This window comes from Ostreococcus lucimarinus, chromosome 6, assembly GCF_000092065.1.
Source record: "Ostreococcus lucimarinus CCE9901 chromosome 6, complete sequence".
Classification (NCBI taxonomy): domain Eukaryota; kingdom Viridiplantae; phylum Chlorophyta; class Mamiellophyceae; order Mamiellales; family Bathycoccaceae; genus Ostreococcus; species Ostreococcus sp. 'lucimarinus'.
In genome coordinates this window covers 88,319-106,366 of record NC_009360.1, presented here as the reverse complement: position 1 = coordinate 106,366, position 18,048 = coordinate 88,319, and the positions used below count along the sequence as shown (strand labels likewise).

The window sequence follows — 18,048 nt, the reverse complement described above, 5'->3', positions numbered from 1 at the left end:
ATTTCACCGTCCGACCCCGTCCCGAAGACGCGTCCCGAGCGCCGCACACCGCGCCGCGGCGGCCATTCATTCATCGCCATGGATCGCACCGCCGTCGCCGACGTCTCCCCCACCGGCGCTTTCGCCAGGAAAGCGTCGACGTTCAGAAACGCGTTCGACGCGAACGGCGCGCACCCGCCCGAGGCGCACCGCTACGTCTTAGTCGTCAGTTTAGCGTGCCCGTGGGCCACGAGGTGCCTGGCCGCTTTGCGCGCGAAAGGCCTCGAGGACGTCCTCGACGTCGCGGTGACGCATCCCGTGTGGGGTAAGACTCGACCGAACGACCCGAACGACGCGCACGCGGGATGGCGGTTCGTGAAGCCGGGAACCGTCGTGACGGGACCGAGCGGGAGAGGAGCGTTTGAGGCCGACGCTCGGTGCTCCGCGACGGCGTGCGAGGGCGCGGAATTCGTGAGAGATTTGTACGAGATCTGTGGCGCACCGACCGAACAGCGATTCACGGTGCCTTTGATTTGGGACACTTTACGAAAAACGATCGTGAATAACGAGAGCAGCGAGATATTGAGAGAATTGAATACAAAATTTCAAGATTTTTGCTCGAGCGACGCGGCGCGAGAGGTGGATTTATATCCCGAGCACTTACGTCCCAAGATCGACGAGATCAATCAGTGGGTTTACGATGATATCAACAACGGCGTGTACAAGTGCGGGTTCGCCGTATCGCAGAGCGCGTACGACGAAGCGGTGAAGAATCTGTTTTCAGCGTTGGACCGATGCGAGGAGTTGCTCGCGCGCTCGCGGTACATCGCCGGCGATGTCTTCACCGAAGCCGACGTTCGACTTTTCATGACTTTGATCAGATTCGACGAAGTCTACGTCGTGTACTTCAAGACGAACAAAAAATTCATCCACCAATACGAGCACATGGGGGCGTACGTGCGAGAGCTCTATCAGATGCCGGCGCTGCGACGAGCGACGGATTTCGCGCACATCAAACAGCACTACTTCGCCAGTCATCCGAGCCTGAACCCGCACGCCATCGTACCGTGCGGTCCGAACGTCGATTTAGACGCCGCGCACGGTCGCGACGGTCCGTACCCGAGATGAGGAGATGAGCTTTGTAACTTCCGACGCCGTTTTGTCTTTTCGCCGACGCTCGCGACGCGCCGCACTTCGCGACCCTCGCTCGATGCCTCCCGACCTCGACCCGTCGCGGCGCGTCGTCGTGCTCTTCAAAGCCACGGGCGACGCGCCGATCTTGCGTCAGAACAAGGTACGCGTGCGCGCGGACGCGCGGTTCGAGGACGTCGTCGCGCACCTGAGCAAACTCATCAAGCGCGAGCGCGCGTTCGCGTACCTCGGCGCGGCGTTCACGCCGAGCTACGACGCGCGCGTGGGGGCGCTGTGCGATGGATACGGGGAGCGGAACGATGAGGGCGGACGGTTGGTGGTGTTTTACTCGACGACGCCGGCGTGGGGGTAGATGGAGACCTCGCGGTTCGGGACGGAACCGAGAGACGTAGAAACGTAGCGTGGTAGTCGTAGTGTGTTGTATTGATATTATAGAGCTCTAGCGCGACGTGCGATATGCGTCGACGCGCGCGCGCTCGAATCACGGCACGGCGGGGCCGACGTTGTAGGCTCGAATCACGGCACGGCGGGGCCGACGTTGTAGGCTTTGAAAATGTTGAAGCCGTCGGCGGCGGTGGTGACGCACGCGCCCGGGATTTGACGGTGCCACTTGATTTCCTTTGGATCCTTCAAGCCTTGATGGACGAACATGAGCTGCGGAGGAAGGTCCTCGGGCGGCGCGGCGTTATCCTTCGCCGCGAGCGCGGCGGCTTCTTCCTCGGCGTCGCGCTCGACGGCTAAATCCCACACGCAGACGGTGTTGTCGGCGGAGGAAGAGGCGAGCATGGCTGAGTCGAACGGCGCCCAATCCACGGACGTCACCGCGGCACGGTGGAAGGTGAAGTTGGCCACGAATTGCGCGTTGGTTTCGTTAAAGTTGCGAAGATCCCAGATTCGCAACGATCCGTCGTCGGCGCCTGTGGCGACCATGCTGTTGGCGAGTCTGTTCCACGACAGAACGTTGACGTCCGAGTCGTGCGTCTTGACGCGCAACGCCGGCTTTGCGCGCTGTCGCGTGTCCCACACGCACACCGTTTGATCGGCAGAGCACGATATGAACACATCTCGCTCGGTCGGGGACCACTGGATGTCCTCCACGCTCGAATAGTGCCCGGTGTACGGCGTCGCGCCGACGTCCCACTTACCTTGCACCATGTCCCACGTGTGAATCGCCCCGGCGCAATCACCACTCGCGAGCCTTCCCTCGCACACCGAGGACCAATCAAGGGCGTAGCCTTCGTCTTTATGACCCGTGAACACTTGCGTAGGCGTCACTCGAGACGGTGGATCGATCTTGCCCTTGGAATCGTTCGTCGACGTCATCACCTTTTTCAACTGCGCGCTCAAATCCCAAATCATCACGTGCCCAGAATCGCTCCAACTCGCGCACGTGCTCGGTCTTTGCGGCATCGCTCGCAATCTATTCACGCATCCATGATGCACCACGCTCGCCACCGTCAACGTCGGCGCGTCTGACCCACCGTCCTCGTCGTCGTCGCTATCGCTCGCCTCCATGTCCTCGTCCGCGTCCGCGTCTCGCCGCGTCTTCTTAATCCGACTCACCCTAATCACGCTCAGCACGTTCTTCGTCGCCTCCATCGCTTGCGTTCCCGTCACGATCGTCATCTCGTGCGGGAACACCTCCCTTCCTTCGCCTAAATCATCCCTCATCACGTCCAGCGACAGGCACGGCCACTCGTGCGAAAACGCGTGCAGCGCGTCGTACGCGCTCTCGTCGTACTCCAGCTCCACGTCCTCGTCTTCCGCCGATCCCGGTCGCCACACCTCGGGTCTTTTACGCCGCGCCTCTCGCGCCTCTCCGTCGCCTCGATCGGCGTCCATCGCGTCGTCGTCGTCGTCGTCGTCATCGCTCGATTCCTCTTCGCCCTCGCCGACCGCCTTGTACTCGTCCTCCTCGTCCTCGTCCTCGCCCTCGCGCGCGCGCGCGCGCTCGGGCAATCGCGGCATGTGCGTCGCTCCCGCGCGTCCTTCTCTCGCTCGCTTTCGCGCGCGATCGAGCGCTCGCGCGACGTTCGACGATTCGCGTCGCGTCGCGAAATGGCGGCGGCGCGCGCTCGCCTCGCGCACTGCGCCGCGCGCTCGCCGCGCGCTCGCCGCGCGCGCGATGCGCGTCCGCGCGACGCCCCGCGTCGCTCGCGCGCCGCGCGCGTCCGCGTCCGTCCCGCGCCGCGTCGCGCGCGCGCCGTCGCGCCGCCGCGCGTCGTCCTCGCGCGACGTCATCGACGTCGACGCGCCGCCGCCGGCGCCGCCGCCCGGCTACGACGCCTTCGCGGTCGAGCGCGTCATCGCGCTCGCGGTGCGCGACGCCGGTTGCGGGCGCGACGCGAGCGTGCGCGCGTGGCTCGCCGAGCCCGCGAACTTTGTCGAGCTCGTCTTCGGCGCGGCGGACGCGCGCGAGCGCGAGCACCGAGGACCGCGGGGCGGACGCGCGTACGACGTCGCGGTCGCGCCGAGAGCGCTGCTGGCGTGGGAGATCGCGCCGGCGTTCGCGATCGAGGCGATCGCGGCGGACGGCGCGGGACGGGTGGACGGGCGAGCGCGGTTGGTGGGCGACGAGTTGCGATTCGCGGGCGATAAAGCGAAGCTGCCGCCGGGATTCGCGACGATGGGGGTGTGGGCGCACATCGACGCGCGAGTGGGGATCGATGAATCGCGGTCGAGCGCGACGGAGACGGTCGTGGAGACGGAGGTGCGGGTGAAGATCGCGGCGGAGGTGCCGCGGTTGCTGAGAGCGATTCCGGGGTTCTCGAAAGCGGCGACGATGACGATCGGAAGGTCGATCGATATCGTGGGAGGAGGGATCGATGACGCGGCGCAGCGGACGTACGATCGATGGGCGGCGCAGCGCGGGACGGCGAGCGTGGAGGATTGAGACGGGCGCGCGACGACGAGCGACGACGCGACGCGAGTAAAAAATGTTTGTGATGATGATGTATTCAATTTAGCGCGCTATCGAACCTGCACGATGCCGGCGTTGATGAGCTTTTGCACCTTGGCCATGATTATGGGGTTTTTCTGGTGCTCGGCCGCCGCCTTGGGATCGGTGGACATGTCTTGTAAGACTTGGCGCATCACGGGGTCGCTCAGGATGCCTTGAATCTCCGGGTTCGCCATCGCGCGTTCTTGACGAGCCTTCATCTCTTCTTCGCTGAGCTGTCCCATCGCGCCGCGGTTGATTTGCTCGTGGCACCGTCGCAAACCATCCTTGAGTTCTTCGTTGTTCGGGTCGTGCTTCAAGCCTTCGGTGTACGTCTCCACGGCGTCGTCGTAGCTCTTGGTGAAAAACTGCACGTGCCCTTTGCGCGTGTAACCCTTCGCGAAGGTGGGCTCGAGTTCGATGCACTTCTCCGCATCTTTCAACGCTTCGTTGAACGCGGCGAGCTTGGTGTACGAGGCGGAGCGATTGGAGTACGCCTTGTGATCGTTCGGGTTCCGAGCGATGGCTTCGCTGTACTCCTTCACCGCCTCGGGGAACTTTTGATCCTTGAAAAAGGCGTTACCACGCTCGCGCGCTTCCTCTCCCTTCACTGGATCCAAATACGCCGCGGTCGCGGCGTCTTTGAGCGCCTTTTCCGTGTCATTCAATCGCTTGAGAGTATCCGCGGTGCGGTGCTCGGTGAGCGAGCGCTGGTACGTGTCAATCGCCGCCTCAAGCTTGCCCTGCTTCACGAGCGCGTTCCCCTTGCGAGTCATCGCCTTGGCGATGATGGTGTAGTCGGCACGAATCGATCGTCCTTTCTCGATGGCGGATTCGCAATCGGCGATGCACGCGTCCAAATCGCCCTTCTCCAAGTTGGCCGCCGCGCGATTGTTCAGAAACGATACGTCCTCGGGATCTAACTCTATCGCCTTGTCGTAATTCGCGATAGCGGTGTCAAAATCACGCTTCTTATACGCAGCGTTGCCCGCCTCCTTGGCCTCCAACGCTTGCTTACGAGTCTCGGAGACCTCGGGTTCGGGCGCTTTCGCCGGTTCCTCGACCGGCGCCTTCGGCGCGGGTTCCGTCTTTTTCGAATCTGCCTCGTGCTCCCCGAACTCCTTCGCCGCGTCGTCGCCGCTCATCACCTTCACGCCCATCGCCACGCTCAACACGTTCATCATTCTCGGATCTCTCAGGTGATTATTAAGCGCCGACGGGTTTCTTTTCACCTCCTCCATCATCGCCAAGAAATCCGGTTGACTCACGTATTCCCGCGTCGCCGGATTCATCGCCAACTTCGCCATGAGATCCGGCGCGCGGAACATGTCTCCGATTTGATTCATCCCCGCGTCGCTCTCTCCCTTTCGCTTCATCGCGAACTCCACGTCCTCCAATCCGCTCCGCAGCATCGCGTTTTCCGGCTCCAGCGCCAGCCCCGCCGCGTACGCCTCTCGCGCCCCCTCCAGATCGCCCGCGCCGAACAGCGCCGCGCCCTTTCGTCCGTATCCCTTCCCCCAATCAGATTTCAGCTCGATCGTGCGCTCCGCGTCTCGCAGCGCGTCGCTCCATCGCTCCGCGCCCGCGTGCGCCGCGCTTCGATTGCTGTGCAGCACGTGATTCGTCGCGTCGAGCTCGATCGCGCGCGTGAACGCCGCGACGGCGTCGTCGTACGCGCCGTTTTTGAAATGCCCGTTGCCGACATCCTTGAGCTCGTTCGCCGTCGTCATGGCGCGATCGCGCGCGCGTCGCCGTGTGCGATCGCGACGTCCGATGGCTTCCATCGCGTTCCACGACCGACCGCCGCCGCCGCGCTCGGCAAACAGTGCGCGGGCGTTTATGGGAGACCACGGAGGCACTTTAACACACGGACCGACTGCGCGCCCCTCGCGCCCCCCTCGGACGCCGCGTCGGGGCGCCGCGGACGACGCCGCGACGGCCTCGCGCGCGGCGACGCGCGGCGACGGGCGACGATGCGCCTGAGCTTCGCGCGCGCGGTGTCGAACGCGCGCGAATTCCCGCGCGCGAGCGCGAGGGAACGCGGGAACGCGCGACGAACGGCGAGGCGGGGTGGACGCGCGACGACGACGACGACGACGACGTGCGAGATACGCACGCGAGACGCGGTGGAGAAGGCGTGCGCGGAATTAGAGATATCGATGGGCGACGCGCAGGATGAACGGAAACTGAAACGGGCGTTTCGAGCGAGCGCGATGCGAACGCACCCGGACATCGCGGGCGACGCGAGCGGGGAGGCGTTTAAGCGCGCGCAGAGCGCGTATCGAACGCTCCGGGTGGCTTTGCTCGAGCGCGAGGGGTCGCCGAGCGCGGCGGCGGTGCTAGGGGAGGGCGACGTGGAGTGGGCGGAGCACGATTGGCGGTGGAAGGCGCGGTATGGGGATGGGCGGGAGGAGGCGACGTCGAGGCGAAAGACGGAGGAGGAGCGACGCGGCGAGGTGGCGGCGCAGTTGAATCGGATGAAGGCTGGGGATCTGGGGGCGGCGAAGAAGCGCGGTAAACGGGTGATTAAGCCGATCGCGGCGCAGAGGATACCGAGCGCGGAGGAGATCGCGGCGATGGATTCGAACGCGAAGACGTCGTTTGGGAAAGGGCGGGCGAGTAGGAGTAGCACGAACTCGGCGCACGACGCTTTGAGCGCGCAATTGGAGGGTTTGCATCGTAAGAGGAACATCAAGGCGCGCATGGAGGCACCGGAAGTATCGCCCGATGAAGAAGCGCACACCGGCGTGCACTACTCGACGATTAAAGCGATTGAAGATAGCGAGGAGGAACGATTTTTGCGTCTCGCCAAGCTCGCGCGCGAGTGGAGATCGAAGCAGGCGAGTTGGCGTGAAACGGGATCGAGCGATAAGATGACGCCCAAAGAACTTCTTCAGGCGGCAGTACAAGGCGCATCGCTCGGGGCGTGCGCGTGATAGAAACGTAGGACAACGGCAACGAGTCGTTTAATGAAAAAATTTCTTCATTGCAAAAGAATTCTTTTTTACGGTCAGCTCTTCCCTCCGCAAAAGTAGGCTACAAAAATGGTACAAAATGTCATTCGACATCGCGAGGATGCAGACCAAAACAATCAAAATCAAGCAAAAAATGGTTGGCTAGTACGAATCTAGCCCGGTCACGGGGCAGGGCGACTGGTCCACGCGGCACTCGCTGTCCGCGGGCATGGCGGCGTGATGCCCTCCACCGAAAGGTTTACGTCTGTTTCGACGAAAATCGCGTGGCAGAACCTTGCCCTCGTGCTCTAATAGCCCTGCCACGACCACGAGCGTGGAGCTTTCACGTGGCTCGGGCGAGCACGAGCGCGAGCGCGAGCGTGAGTGCGAACGCTGTCTTGGGCTCGGACTCTTCGTCATCGTTCGGCCCGTTCTCGATCCGGCGCCAACGGCGTCTTCCATCGACAACGCGCTTTGCGCGCTTCCTGAGTGCCCACTCGCCGAATGAAGTAGTTTTAACGCTTTCTCGCCCTCGAGCGCGAGCATGGAAACCGTCTCCGGCTCAGTGGATGATCTATATTCATCGGCCTTGGACGCCGGCTTCACAGACGCGCTCGTCGACAAGCGTCGCTTTTTCGGCGACGAGAGCGACTTATGCGAATACGATGAAACCGTCGAAGCGCGACTCACCGCATGCGTCTTTTCTGCGTTCTTCCGTTCATCCTTACTCACGTAGACCGTCGTCGTATCCGGCATCGCCGAGTGCCCCGCGGCGACGCCCCAATCGTCGCTCCCGATTCTCTTAAACCTCGGCGACGTATACAACGCGTGTCTAATCTGCGATTTCCAGTGTTCATTCGCCGTGATCAACCTCGATCCCGCACCATGCTTGCTCGCGATCCTCCCCGCGCGCTGACAAATCGAATAAATCATCCGCAGGCTCGCCAACGCGTTCGGTTGCGACAAAATCGCGTAGTGCACCAAATCGTGCACGCTGTGAAACGCTCGCTCCGCCTCTCGCCCCGACGCGTCCCCGCCGTCCCGTTCGCTCCCTCCTCGTTGCATCGCCTTCAACTCTCGTTCCAGCGCGCTCGGTCCTGCGTCATCGCTCGCTCGCGCGTCGTCAGTCCGCGTTCGCGTTCGCGTTCGCGTTCGCGTCCAGGAAACCCTCGCCGCGCGTCCACGTCGGATTGTCCCTCGTCGCACCTTTCCCGCCGAGTCTCGGCGTCGGTCGCCTGACGATGCCCTCCGATCCCACGCGCGCGTCGCACGAAATGCGTTGCATCGCGTCGTTCGACGCGCGCGCGCTCGCGTTCCCGCGCGCGTCGTCGCGCGGCGTCGGCATTCGCCGCGGCGCGAACGCGCCGGTCGCGGCGTGGTGAAACATCGCGCGCGACGACGCGCGCGACGACGCGCGATGCGCGCGATGGGCGAAAGACGGACGGGAGTGTTTCGCTCGATCGTTCGCGCGCGCGCGTGCGCTCGCGCGGGGCGAGACGTCGACGCGCGGGCGCGTTCGCGACGCAATGCGGCACTTTACGAAGTGCGCTTTTTCTCGCGACACCGCAACGTGTTTATCGGACACTCGGGTATATGTATATGCAAGCTATCGATTTTCAACATTTTCGCGCGAGAAATTTCATTGCGGTTGAGCGAGCGGTGCTCTATGAACGCTATGCTACGATTGAAATGAAATATTCTAAGATTCGCGACTAGGATCACGAACGATCGTCGCCGCGTTCGCGTTCGCGTTCGCCACCATTCCGCGCACCGGCGCCGGCGTATCTGAACCCAGCGTACAGACACACCGCCGCGCCGACGGCGAGCACGGCGACATCCTGCCAAACCACCCTCGCGCGCGCGTGCCATAAACTTGAAACTTTATGCAGCGTGCGTTCGCTACGCCTCGCTGTTTTCGCCGCGTCCGCTTCTCGAAACTGTCGTCGTCGCCGCTCGGCGCTCAACCGTTCGTGCTTCCACCACCTCGCCGCGTCCGCCTTCTCCCGCGCCCGCGTCCGCTCGCTCGCGTTCCTTCGCTCGACCTCAGCCGCGGTATACGACGTGTTCCCATCCCAGTCCTCGTCGTCGTCGAACGCGTACGAATTCGACTTTGTCCCGCCCGCGCCGTCGCCGCCCGGTCGTCGTCGCCAGTTCGCGTTCGACCTCCACTGCGCGCGCCACGCCTCCGCGCCGCCCGCGCCGCTCGCGCGCGCGGACGACGACGACGCGACGTCGCCTCTCGACCCATCGTACGCGCGCCTCGACGCTGGGTTCTTCAGCACGTCGTACGCGTGGGATATCAAGGCAAAGGTTTGGTCGTCCGAACGTCCCGACGACGCGACGTCGGGGTGGTGCTCCTTGGCGAGCCTGAGGTACGCGCGCTTGATCTCCGACGACGTCGCCGTGGGAGAGACGCCGAGGACGGCGTAGTGGTCGGGGATCATGTTCGTCGGCGTGCGGGAGGCATGGCGAGCGAGACTGTGCGGACGCGGCGACGGCGAGGCTGCGTTTTACAAAGCGTCGGTCGAGCGAGCGATCGACGCGCGGAGTGCCGACGGGGCGTGAAATGAAATGAATGATGCGCGATCGTCGTCGTTGGTCGTCGTCGTCGGTAAAAGTGATGATGGGAAAGGAAAGAATGTTCGTCGGCGTCGGCGTCGGCTCGCGCTCAGCCGAACATGGACTGCGACATGGACTCGCTGACGTTCGTGCGCAACTCCTGCGCCGACTCGGGATTTGAACCGGCGGCGATGGCGCTTTCGATCCACCGTCCGTTGGACGGTAAATCACCGACGGTGGATGAAGTGCCGAACGAGTCCGTCTCGTCGATGAGTTTGCACTCGCGCTCGAGTCGCGCGACGGCTTCCTCGCCGCGAGAGAAGAATCCAGCGCGATCTGAGGTCAGACGGACGTTGTAATCGTAAAAAACAGCGTCTGATGTCACGACTGAGACTTGCGCCTCGAGCTGACGCGCGGGCTGGGAAGAATCGAGCGAGGGTGGCGCCCACTTATCCGCCGCGGTGCCCGGCGTCGGTTGCAGCGCGCACAGCGACCACTTCGTGGAAGAAGTGTGCGGAAGTTTCACCGTCGCGATCGCGCGAGATGGTTCCATGGCGTTTCGCGCGGCGGCAAACATTTTAACAGGTTTCACACGGCTCGATATGCCTCGCACAGTGGCCCCAGCGGCGTTGGCAAGCTTGCCAAAGACGCCCGCGCGCGACTTCGCGAGCGCGTTCGAAACCGTCGTCGCCGCCGTCGAGAGCACTGTTGGCGCGACATCGTCCGCACTTTCCCCGTTAGACGTCTCGCGCGCACCATCGATGGTCTCTCCGACGCGATCCTCGAACGATTCGCACTCCTTCGGTTCGCCCTCAATCGCGAACACGTGCGCCGTTCCTTTATCGCTCGAAACGCACAACAGCGGCGGTTGAAACGCCGTCGCCCCAAAATTCAAACTCTGTATCACCGAACTCGTCGCCCCTCGTCGAAAACTCCACATCTTCGTCCCACTCGGCAGCGCCGTCACTCGAATCACCGTTCCTTTCACGCTCGCCGTGGCCAACATCGTCCCATCCGCGTTCAACGCCAACGCCGCCAGCGGCGTTCGGTGCGCTCGCACCTCGCAAATCTCGCACAAATTCAACGCATCGTGCACCACCACCTTCCCCTCGCTCGCGCTTCCCGCGAACGCCAGCACCGAGCTCTCCGCATCCGCGCTCAGCGCCACCAATCCTCGTTCGCACGCCACCGTATCGATCGTCTGTTGTCTCGCCAGCGTCCCCAATTCGTATATCGTGCACCGCGTTCGCTCTCGCGCGATCACCCTCGCTCGGTTCAATCGCACCGCCAGCACCGTGCTCGCGCACGCGATCTCCCCCAGCACGCGTCGGCATCGCGCGTCGAGTATTTTCACCCGTCTCGGGCTCATGCGCGCGCTGTCGCCGTCGCCGACGACGCACAACAGCGACGACGTGAAGAGCATCTCGACGAGTTTTAAACCGCCGAGCGCGTCGTCGCCGTGGTACCGCTGGCCGTCGAGCGTGCTGTGGATGACGTACCCGCGAGACGTCGCCAGGGCGACGTACGTGAAGTCCTGGTTGTGCGACGCGGCGTTGACGGCGACGGCGGGCATCGCGGCGGTGAGTGCGAACGACGGCTCGGACGCGGATGCGTAACGACTTTTGGATTTGAGATTTGAGATTTGAGATTTGAGATTTGAGATTTGATGATTTCGACGATTGGAGGAACGCGCGACGGCGGTGGGGCGCGACGCGCGAGGGACGCGCGAGGAAAAATGAGGCGGCGCGCGCGGTCACGCGAGATGGGCGTCGAGGGCGTCGAGGGCGTCGACGTCGGCGACGGGACGCGCGCGGCGGGCGCGCGCGACGGCGGCGCACGCGACGGGGAAGGCGGCGTGCTCGGCGTCGGCGCGGCGACGACGCTCGACGGCGACGTCTCGTTGGGCTTGGATTTCGCCTCGAACGCCGTCGAGGAGGCGAGCGGCGGCGAGTCGGCGGGAGGTGGCGTCGACGGGCGCGTCGTCGAGCCAGCGGAGGCGAGGGAGGGCTTCGACGACGACGGCGCGATAGGCCTCGGTCGAGCGCGACGCGGGGTTACCGTCGGCGAAATACAGCAGTTCGACGTTTGAGACGTGTGATAACGCCTCGAGCAAGCCTCGGCGGGCGTCGTCGTCCGTGGCCGCGTCGATGTCGATGTCGTTGCGAGAGACGTCGAGCGATCGCAGCGCCGCGCACGCTCGCAGCGGCTCCAACGCCTTGCCCACGTCTCGAAGACGGTTCCCGCGCACGCACAGCGTTTCTAACGCCCCGTGGCCGCGCGCGTGTTCCAAGGTCTCGATCACGTTATCGTTCGCGTTGAGATGCCGAAGTTTTGTCAAGCGTTCGACGCCGCGCAAGTCGCGCAACGCGTTGCCGTCGACGCACAGCTGCGAGAGCTCGGTCAAAGCTCGCAAACCGTCGAGCGAAGATATGGCGTTGCACTCGAGGTGCAAGCACCGTAAATTTGAATACGGCTCGAAGTGCCGCAGCTCGACGATGCCTCTGTGATGAAGGTAGAGCACCTCGTTGAGCTCTGGAGTGGAATATCTGCGCGCGAGTCAAACGAGAGCGTTCAGCGGTGGCATTCGCGCGGCTCGCGTGCGCGAATTTCGAAGGGTCGCAGCCGCGCATTCGTTTGACGCACCCGTTTTGATCTAAGCACGCGCGTTTGAGCGCGCGGGGCGTGAGCTCGAACGTCATGTGCGCCTCGAAGTGCGGCGCCGACATCGGTTGACTTTCTGATTTCATCGCGCCGGTACGTACTTGCTACATATGATTGCTACCGCCAAAGTTCGAAATGTCGAGCAAATCGGCGTGCGTTTCGCTAGCTAATGCCAAGTGTTTTCGTCTATTTCTGGTGCGGCGTCGCGAGTCTCGAGAGTTGGGCGACGAGAGCGCCTTTGGCGCGCTCTGAAGGCGAACCATTCGCGACAAGAATCCCAATCGATCAGTCGTCTCCTTCGAATTTACCGTGTGCCCACCCGCGGATTCGGCGAGAACTCGCGCGCGCCACGTCGAGTGCATAGATCCGCTCTGAATGATCAAGGGAGCTCGAGTAGACCCTCGCGCACGCTTGGAAGCCTTCACTGGCGTCGCCGGCGCGCACATCGGTTGCAACGCCGTGGGCTCGGATTCGGGATGAGATTCGCGTAGCGACAGCCTTGTGGACGTGTAACGCTGCGTGCAGTGGACCGTTATAAATTCAGACGCCATTACGCTCACATTATCGCTTCCACCGAGCGTCTGTCGCGCGGGTCCGTTGCTTAGGTAGAAATCTTCACTCGGCGCGCAATCTTCTAACGCTTGCGCGTCGCCGATGGTTTCCTTACTCCACGGCACGTCTCGTCGACACGGACCCATGATTCCGACGCACGTCGCCGATCGCAACACATCAACTTGCGACATCGATCGCGCGAGCGCGGCTAGCGCGGTGAGTTCGTCACGCGCTCGATCCCACCCGCCCGCGGGCGCCTCGGCGTCGAAGGTCGTCCAATCGGGGGCTGGCAAGGGGACTCGCGGCTCAAACACCGCGAGCGCGGCTTGAATCCGAGCTTCGGCCTCGTCTTCTTTTGTGCGTTCGTCCACGATTACTTCTTTCTTGGTCGAGTCCACGAGATCGAGTGGATTTTTGTCCGCCGGAATGCCGAGCAACTTTTTCTTCGCCTCGATTCGTTCAATTCTTTTCGCCTCTTTCATGGCGTCCCAACGCGCCAACCGCGATTGGTGCCTGATCAATCCACATTCCACTTCATGCATCATCGACTCAAAATCAGCTCGCTCTCGCTCGACTAAACTCGCGTGTAGCTCTTTTGCCGCGTCGACAGGTATTGCGCCCAAATGCTTGACGCCGTCGAGCACAGCGGCGCGAGCGGCGTCGATGAGCGCGGTAGAGTGACGATCGCTAGCGATCGAGTCAAAGTGGACTTCACTGTCGCTGAACGACGCAAATTGAGCGTTGTGCAAAGTTCTACGCAGATCTCCCTTGCACGCGAGCGAAATTGACGTCGCGTCGCTCGGTCTGAGCGCCGACTTTGCCGCAGCTGACACGAGCGCGGCGTACGTCGCACATTCGCGAATGCCCGGCGCGTCGAATCGCACACGCGCCAGAGGTAAATTCATCGAAAGATCTGGTAAAATTGACGTATTCGACGTAAAAACAATCGGTCGCTTCGTGTTCTCGACGAGTTGCGAAAGCGCCGCCATGAATCCGCGCTCCGAGGCGAGTTGAATATCAATCTCTTCAAACAAAATCAACGATTGCGCATCTGCTTTTTCGTTATCCTCTTTCGTCTTCGCCGCAATCGCTTCTTTTCGTTTCGTTTCATCATCGCTCGCGCCACCAAAAAACGCCTTCAATCCACCATTCGCCGGCGCCGGCCGCTCAGCGCCGGCTTTCGCCTTTTTACCGAAACGCTTTGATTGAGTCGCCTCCGTGAATCGCCCCAAGACTTCTTGACCACTGCGTCTGTCCAACGCATTCACCTCGAGCACTTTAAATCCAAACTCCTTCGCCAACGCGTATACCGTGGCCGTCTTACCGCATCCCACCGGACCACTAATCAAAACGCCGTTTGCCACGGATTCGCCGCTTCCGAGGCCGTCATCCTCTTCTTCGTCGCTGTGCCAAAACTCTTCGTCGTCCGAATCGTACACCTTACGAGGGATGCACGGTCGCGACGGCGATGGTGGTACTTTCCCTTTCGCCTGCATCGCAATGCGACCCTGCCAAGCGCGAAACCAATTCTGTAGCGATTCCACCACGCCGGCGTTTTGACCGATGGTGTCGGAACCGCGCGTCGGCTTGAATCGATCGACCCACTGAAACGCAGCCTGACTTTGACCGCCGCGTTCCTTCAACCCTAACAACGCATTCCTACATTCACCTCGCGCACGCGCGAGCTCGCTCTCGGTCGCCATCGCGACACCGTCCAGCTCGACGTCGACGCGATTCGCCGCGACGGCGACGTCCGCCAAGTACGCGTCCTCCTCCGACTCCGTCGACGTCGACGGCCGTGAAACGGCGCCACCGCGCGTCGCCGTCACATCCTCTCGCGCGGTTCGCCCGAGTTGCACCAACTCGAACGCGTGCGTCGTCATCGGACGTCTCTCGCCGTCGTCGACGCGAGTCGAAAACGAAACCGTCGTCGACGTCGCGTCCGTCCGCCGTTCGTACGCGATCGGCACGTACCCCACGTGCACCGGTCCCAACGCCTCCTCGATCGGTGCCGGTTTCACCCGCACGAATTCCGCCTGCGTCTCCCTCACCGTCCCTCCCTCGCCCTCCCTCGCCGTCGCCGCGGCTTTGCGTCTCTTCGCGAAATTCGTAAAAAAACTATGCACCTTCACCCTCGATCCCTCGCCCTCCCTCGACGCCCTCGCGCCGTCGCGCGCCGCGTCCCCACCCCCCCCTCCCCCTCCGCTCGCCGTCGCGATCGTCTCCTCGCCCTCCATCGTGAGATCCACCGCGTCGTCGCGTCTCGCCGCGCCCGCGTCGTCTCGCGTCGCCTCCTCCTCGTCCACCGCGATCGCCTCCGTCGCGCGTTCGCCCGTCCGCGCGCGCTTCCCACCGCCATCGTCCCCCCCGTCGTCGCGCGTCGCGCGCGTCGCCGTCGTCGCGCGCGTCGTCGCGAAGAACGACGCGATCGACGCCGTCTGTCGATTCGGTTTCAAATCGTCGTCGCGCGCGCCCATCGGTCGCTCGCGTCGCGCGCGCGCGCGTCGCGCGCGGTCGCGCGCGTTCGCGCGCGCGCCGCGGTCGCGCGCGCGCGCTCGACCGGTCGCCGCGCGCGCGCGTGCGTCGCGCGCGCGGCGCGACGCGCGCGGCGTCGAGCGCGCGAGGTCGCAAAAGCGCTCGAAATCACCTCCGAACGCACGATCCGTATGGGTAAACAGTGACGACCATCGACCGAGAGACCCTTCGCGAAGGCGCGACGCGACGCGGGTTCGACCCGCGCGTCGCGCGCGCGGCGGCGGCGACCGCGACAACGCGTCGCTCGACACACCGCGCGATGGCGGACGCCGAGCCGAGCGCGTACGGCGCCGAGACGTTCGCCGAGGGGCACTGGTACCACGAACTCCTCGAGGATGGGCTCGCGCTGAGCTATCGGGTGCGCGAAGACGCGACGCGACGCGACGCGAGGGGGCGGGACGATGGGACGATGGGACGCGAGCGGCGACGCGACGACGCGGGACGCGCGCGAGGGAGGACTGACGACGACGACGACGACGACGGCGCGCGCGATAGGTCGAGGAGGTGCTGTATCAGGGGACGTCGAAGTTTCAAGAGGTCGAGGTCGTGCGGACGGTGCCGTTCGGGTCGCTTCTCATCACGGATGGGTTGATGCAGTCGAGCGAGCACGACGAGTACGTGTATCACGAGTCGCTGGCGCATCCGGCGCTGGTGGCGCACGCGAACCCGAAGCGGGTGTTCATCGGTGGCGGTGGCGAGGGAGCGACGCTGCGCGAGGTGTTGAGGCACGAGAGCGTGGAGGAGTGCGTGATGGTGGACATCGACGGCGACGTGGTGAACATGTGCCGAGAGCACACGCCGTTTTACAGCGCGGGGGCGTACGGGGATAAACGAACGCGTTTGATCATCGGCGACGCGAAGGAAGGATTGGCGAACGAGCCCGATGGGAGCTTTGACGTGATCATCATGGATTTGAGCGACCCGCTCGATGGGGGGCCGTGCTATCAACTGTACACGACGGATTTCTATCGATTGCTGAGCAAGAAGCTCGCGCCGGGAGGAATCTTCGTCACGCAGAGCGGATGCGCGTCCGTGCGCGATGCGCATCACGTCTTCTCACCGATTCATCACACTCTGACGCAAGTGTTCCCGAAAGTTTACGGTTACACCATGTGCGTGCCGTCGTTCACGTCAGAGTGGGGTTTCAATCTCGCCGTAAACGACACGAGCATCGACTTGAGCGGCGTCGACGCGGACGAGACTTTGAAAAAGCGTGGATTAGAGATGAAGTTTTACGACACCGTGTCGCACAGGCGCATGTTTGCGCTGCCCAAGCCGCTGCGCACGCTCATCGATAACGAAAAGCGCGTGATGACGGTGGAAAATCCGCTCTTCATGTGCTCGACGGATACTCACGCTGGTATTTTTGACCAAGAGAGCTAAACTCGTCGATCAAAGTTCGCCGAACGTGGAGTCGGTGATGACTAACTAGATAGGCCATGGTTAAAATAACAACTATTCTTCACTCTCGCTAATAAGTTTACAAGTCACGGCGCTCGTGACATGATCAATATGTAGGCGTGAATTCGTCTTCGCTTTGAAGCGGCGCTCGGCCGGCGCCGACGTTAGTACATTCCGGACACGCGATTCGTCGCGCGCCCTGACAACCCGCGCACGAATCCACGGACAACGTGCGCGTGCGTCCGTTGACGTCGACCACGGTGGTGGTTTCCCGTCCGCTCTCGCACGCCGGACACGGCACGAACCTTTCGCCTCCGCACGATGGGCACCCCGTCAAAGCTCGCCAATCTCCGCGCGCGTCGTCCGGAAGCACTCGCGCGACGACGTCGGGAATGCTCATCGTATCCCCCGAGTCCTTCAACAGCGTTTTGCGCTCCGAATACATCGACAGCGAACACACGTAGATGATGTTGAGCGCGTACAGCACTTGCACTCTAAAATTCAACGGCGTGAAGCCGTAGATGATAAAGTTCATCGGCACCCAAAACGTCAAATTACTCGTGATCAGCGCCTTCCAATCCCTCTTCACATCCCCCGCGATCGTCTCCGCGTCTTTCGCGCTCAGCACGCCCATGGAAACGATGAAAAACGCCCCCCATATCGGATTATAAATCGCCGCGTCCATCGCCACCTTCATCGCCGTCGTCATCGCGTCCGACCTCGTCGCGTCGTCCGGCACCACGCGATCGACCCACTCGTACCACGCGTACGATGTCGCCCCATCCATCGCTCCGAACGCAACGTACCTTCCCACGCGCCTCCCATCCCTGACGAACCGCCCCCTCGTCGTCGCCGTCGGCAGCTCGCACGCGTCCGCCTCCGCGCTCTCCCTCGCGTGCGTCCTCGTCCCGAGCCTCTGCGCGATCTCGTCCGACACCGCGTAGCACGCCATCCCGAGCGTCGCGTCCGTCGCGAGCTCCGTCAAGCGCGTCGCGTCCGCGCGCGTCGTCGCGCGCCTCCGTCCTCGCCCGCCGACGCGTCTTCGCGCCGACCGCGCCGTCGTCGTCCATCGCGCCGACGTCGATCGCCGTCGCGCGCGGTGGAGCCCGCGCGCCGCGCGTCCCGTCGCCGTCGGCGCGCCGCGCATCGCGCGCGCGCCGCGCGTCGCGACGTCGCGCGCGCCGTCGCGCGACGGTCGGTCGGGCGTCTGAAGTCCGTGTGTGATACGTCTCGCGTGATCACATCCTCACTGTTTGCCCATAGGTCGACCGACCGCGGGACGTCGCCGCGGTCGGCGATCGCGTCGCGCGGCACACG

At 63.3% G+C, this 18,048-nt stretch overlaps 13 protein-coding genes across 13 annotated transcripts; 5 read left to right on the top strand and 8 right to left on the bottom strand.

Moving 5' to 3' along the window:
* Positions 1 to 78: 78 nt before the first annotated feature.
* OSTLU_15658 (predicted protein) lies at positions 79 to 1,107 on the top strand (the record flags this gene model as incomplete). Its single annotated transcript, XM_001418335.1, has 1 exon — positions 79 to 1,107. The coding sequence occupies one exon, from the start codon at positions 79 to 81 to the stop codon at positions 1,105 to 1,107; it is 1,029 nt and encodes a 342-aa protein (XP_001418372.1).
* Positions 1,108 to 1,189: 82 nt separating this feature from the next.
* Positions 1,190 to 1,483, top strand: OSTLU_32003 (predicted protein; the record flags this gene model as incomplete). The annotated part of the gene is made up of 1 exon (XM_001418334.1): positions 1,190 to 1,483. One exon carries the CDS (start codon positions 1,190 to 1,192, stop codon positions 1,481 to 1,483), a length of 294 nt encoding a protein of 97 aa, XP_001418371.1.
* A 164-nt stretch (positions 1,484 to 1,647) lies between these two features.
* Positions 1,648 to 2,973, bottom strand: OSTLU_12589 (predicted protein; the record flags this gene model as incomplete). The annotated part of the gene is made up of 1 exon (XM_001418122.1): positions 1,648 to 2,973. One exon carries the CDS (start codon positions 2,971 to 2,973, stop codon positions 1,648 to 1,650), a length of 1,326 nt encoding a protein of 441 aa, XP_001418159.1.
* A 784-nt stretch (positions 2,974 to 3,757) lies between these two features.
* OSTLU_32001 (predicted protein) lies at positions 3,758 to 4,024 on the top strand (the record flags this gene model as incomplete). Its single annotated transcript, XM_001418333.1, has 1 exon — positions 3,758 to 4,024. One exon carries the CDS (start codon positions 3,758 to 3,760, stop codon positions 4,022 to 4,024), a length of 267 nt encoding a protein of 88 aa, XP_001418370.1.
* A 39-nt stretch (positions 4,025 to 4,063) lies between these two features.
* Positions 4,064 to 5,817, bottom strand: OSTLU_45893 (predicted protein). Its single transcript, XM_001418121.1, has one exon. It carries the CDS (start codon positions 5,797 to 5,799, stop codon positions 4,102 to 4,104), a length of 1,698 nt encoding a protein of 565 aa, XP_001418158.1. The 5' UTR covers positions 5,800 to 5,817; the 3' UTR covers positions 4,064 to 4,101.
* A 225-nt stretch (positions 5,818 to 6,042) lies between these two features.
* Positions 6,043 to 7,005, top strand: OSTLU_15655 (predicted protein; the record flags this gene model as incomplete). Its single annotated transcript, XM_001418332.1, has 1 exon — positions 6,043 to 7,005. One exon carries the CDS (start codon positions 6,043 to 6,045, stop codon positions 7,003 to 7,005), a length of 963 nt encoding a protein of 320 aa, XP_001418369.1.
* A 32-nt stretch (positions 7,006 to 7,037) lies between these two features.
* Positions 7,038 to 8,543, bottom strand: OSTLU_31998 (predicted protein). Its single transcript, XM_001418120.1, has 2 exons — positions 8,230 to 8,543; positions 7,038 to 8,120 (listed from the first exon to the last, which is right to left on the bottom strand). The coding sequence occupies exons 1-2, from the start codon at positions 8,306 to 8,308 to the stop codon at positions 7,186 to 7,188; spliced, it is 1,014 nt and encodes a 337-aa protein (XP_001418157.1). The 5' UTR covers positions 8,309 to 8,543; the 3' UTR covers positions 7,038 to 7,185.
* A 198-nt stretch (positions 8,544 to 8,741) lies between these two features.
* On the bottom strand, positions 8,742 to 9,467 carry OSTLU_31997 (predicted protein; the record flags this gene model as incomplete). The annotated part of the gene is made up of 1 exon (XM_001418119.1): positions 8,742 to 9,467. One exon carries the CDS (start codon positions 9,465 to 9,467, stop codon positions 8,742 to 8,744), a length of 726 nt encoding a protein of 241 aa, XP_001418156.1.
* A 926-nt stretch (positions 9,468 to 10,393) lies between these two features.
* OSTLU_41442 (predicted protein) lies at positions 10,394 to 11,155 on the bottom strand (the record flags this gene model as incomplete). The annotated part of the gene is made up of 1 exon (XM_001418118.1): positions 10,394 to 11,155. A coding segment is annotated over one exon (762 nt), but the record flags the coding sequence as incomplete, so codon positions are not given.
* A 180-nt stretch (positions 11,156 to 11,335) lies between these two features.
* On the bottom strand, positions 11,336 to 12,103 carry OSTLU_92844 (predicted protein; the record flags this gene model as incomplete). Its single annotated transcript, XM_001418117.1, has 1 exon — positions 11,336 to 12,103. A coding segment is annotated over one exon (768 nt), but the record flags the coding sequence as incomplete, so codon positions are not given.
* Positions 12,104 to 12,347: 244 nt separating this feature from the next.
* OSTLU_15652 (predicted protein) lies at positions 12,348 to 15,032 on the bottom strand (the record flags this gene model as incomplete). Its single annotated transcript, XM_001418116.1, has 1 exon — positions 12,348 to 15,032. One exon carries the CDS (start codon positions 15,030 to 15,032, stop codon positions 12,348 to 12,350), a length of 2,685 nt encoding a protein of 894 aa, XP_001418153.1.
* Positions 15,033 to 15,589: 557 nt separating this feature from the next.
* On the top strand, positions 15,590 to 16,713 carry SPD2 (Spermidine synthase; the record flags this gene model as incomplete). Its single annotated transcript, XM_001418331.1, has 2 exons — positions 15,590 to 15,688; positions 15,826 to 16,713. 2 exons carry the CDS (start codon positions 15,590 to 15,592, stop codon positions 16,711 to 16,713), a joined length of 987 nt encoding a protein of 328 aa, XP_001418368.1.
* Positions 16,714 to 16,837: 124 nt separating this feature from the next.
* Positions 16,838 to 17,683, bottom strand: OSTLU_31992 (predicted protein; the record flags this gene model as incomplete). The annotated part of the gene is made up of 1 exon (XM_001418115.1): positions 16,838 to 17,683. One exon carries the CDS (start codon positions 17,681 to 17,683, stop codon positions 16,838 to 16,840), a length of 846 nt encoding a protein of 281 aa, XP_001418152.1.
* Positions 17,684 to 18,048: the final 365 nt, after the last annotated feature.

What these genes read in the sequence shown, in the direction of transcription:
- OSTLU_45893 (XM_001418121.1), bottom strand. Translation starts at nt 5,799, where the DNA reads ATGACGACGGCGAACGAGCTCAAGGATGTCGGCAACGGGCATTTCAAA.
- OSTLU_31998 (XM_001418120.1), bottom strand. Translation starts at nt 8,308, where the DNA reads ATGCAACGCATTTCGTGCGACGCGCGCGTGGGATCGGAGGGCATCGTC. An exon ending in GCCGAGACTCGGCGGGAAAG is followed by an intron (nt 8,121 to 8,229) that starts GTGCGACGAGGG and finishes GCGATGACGCAG; the next exon opens with GACCGAGCGCGCTGGAACGA.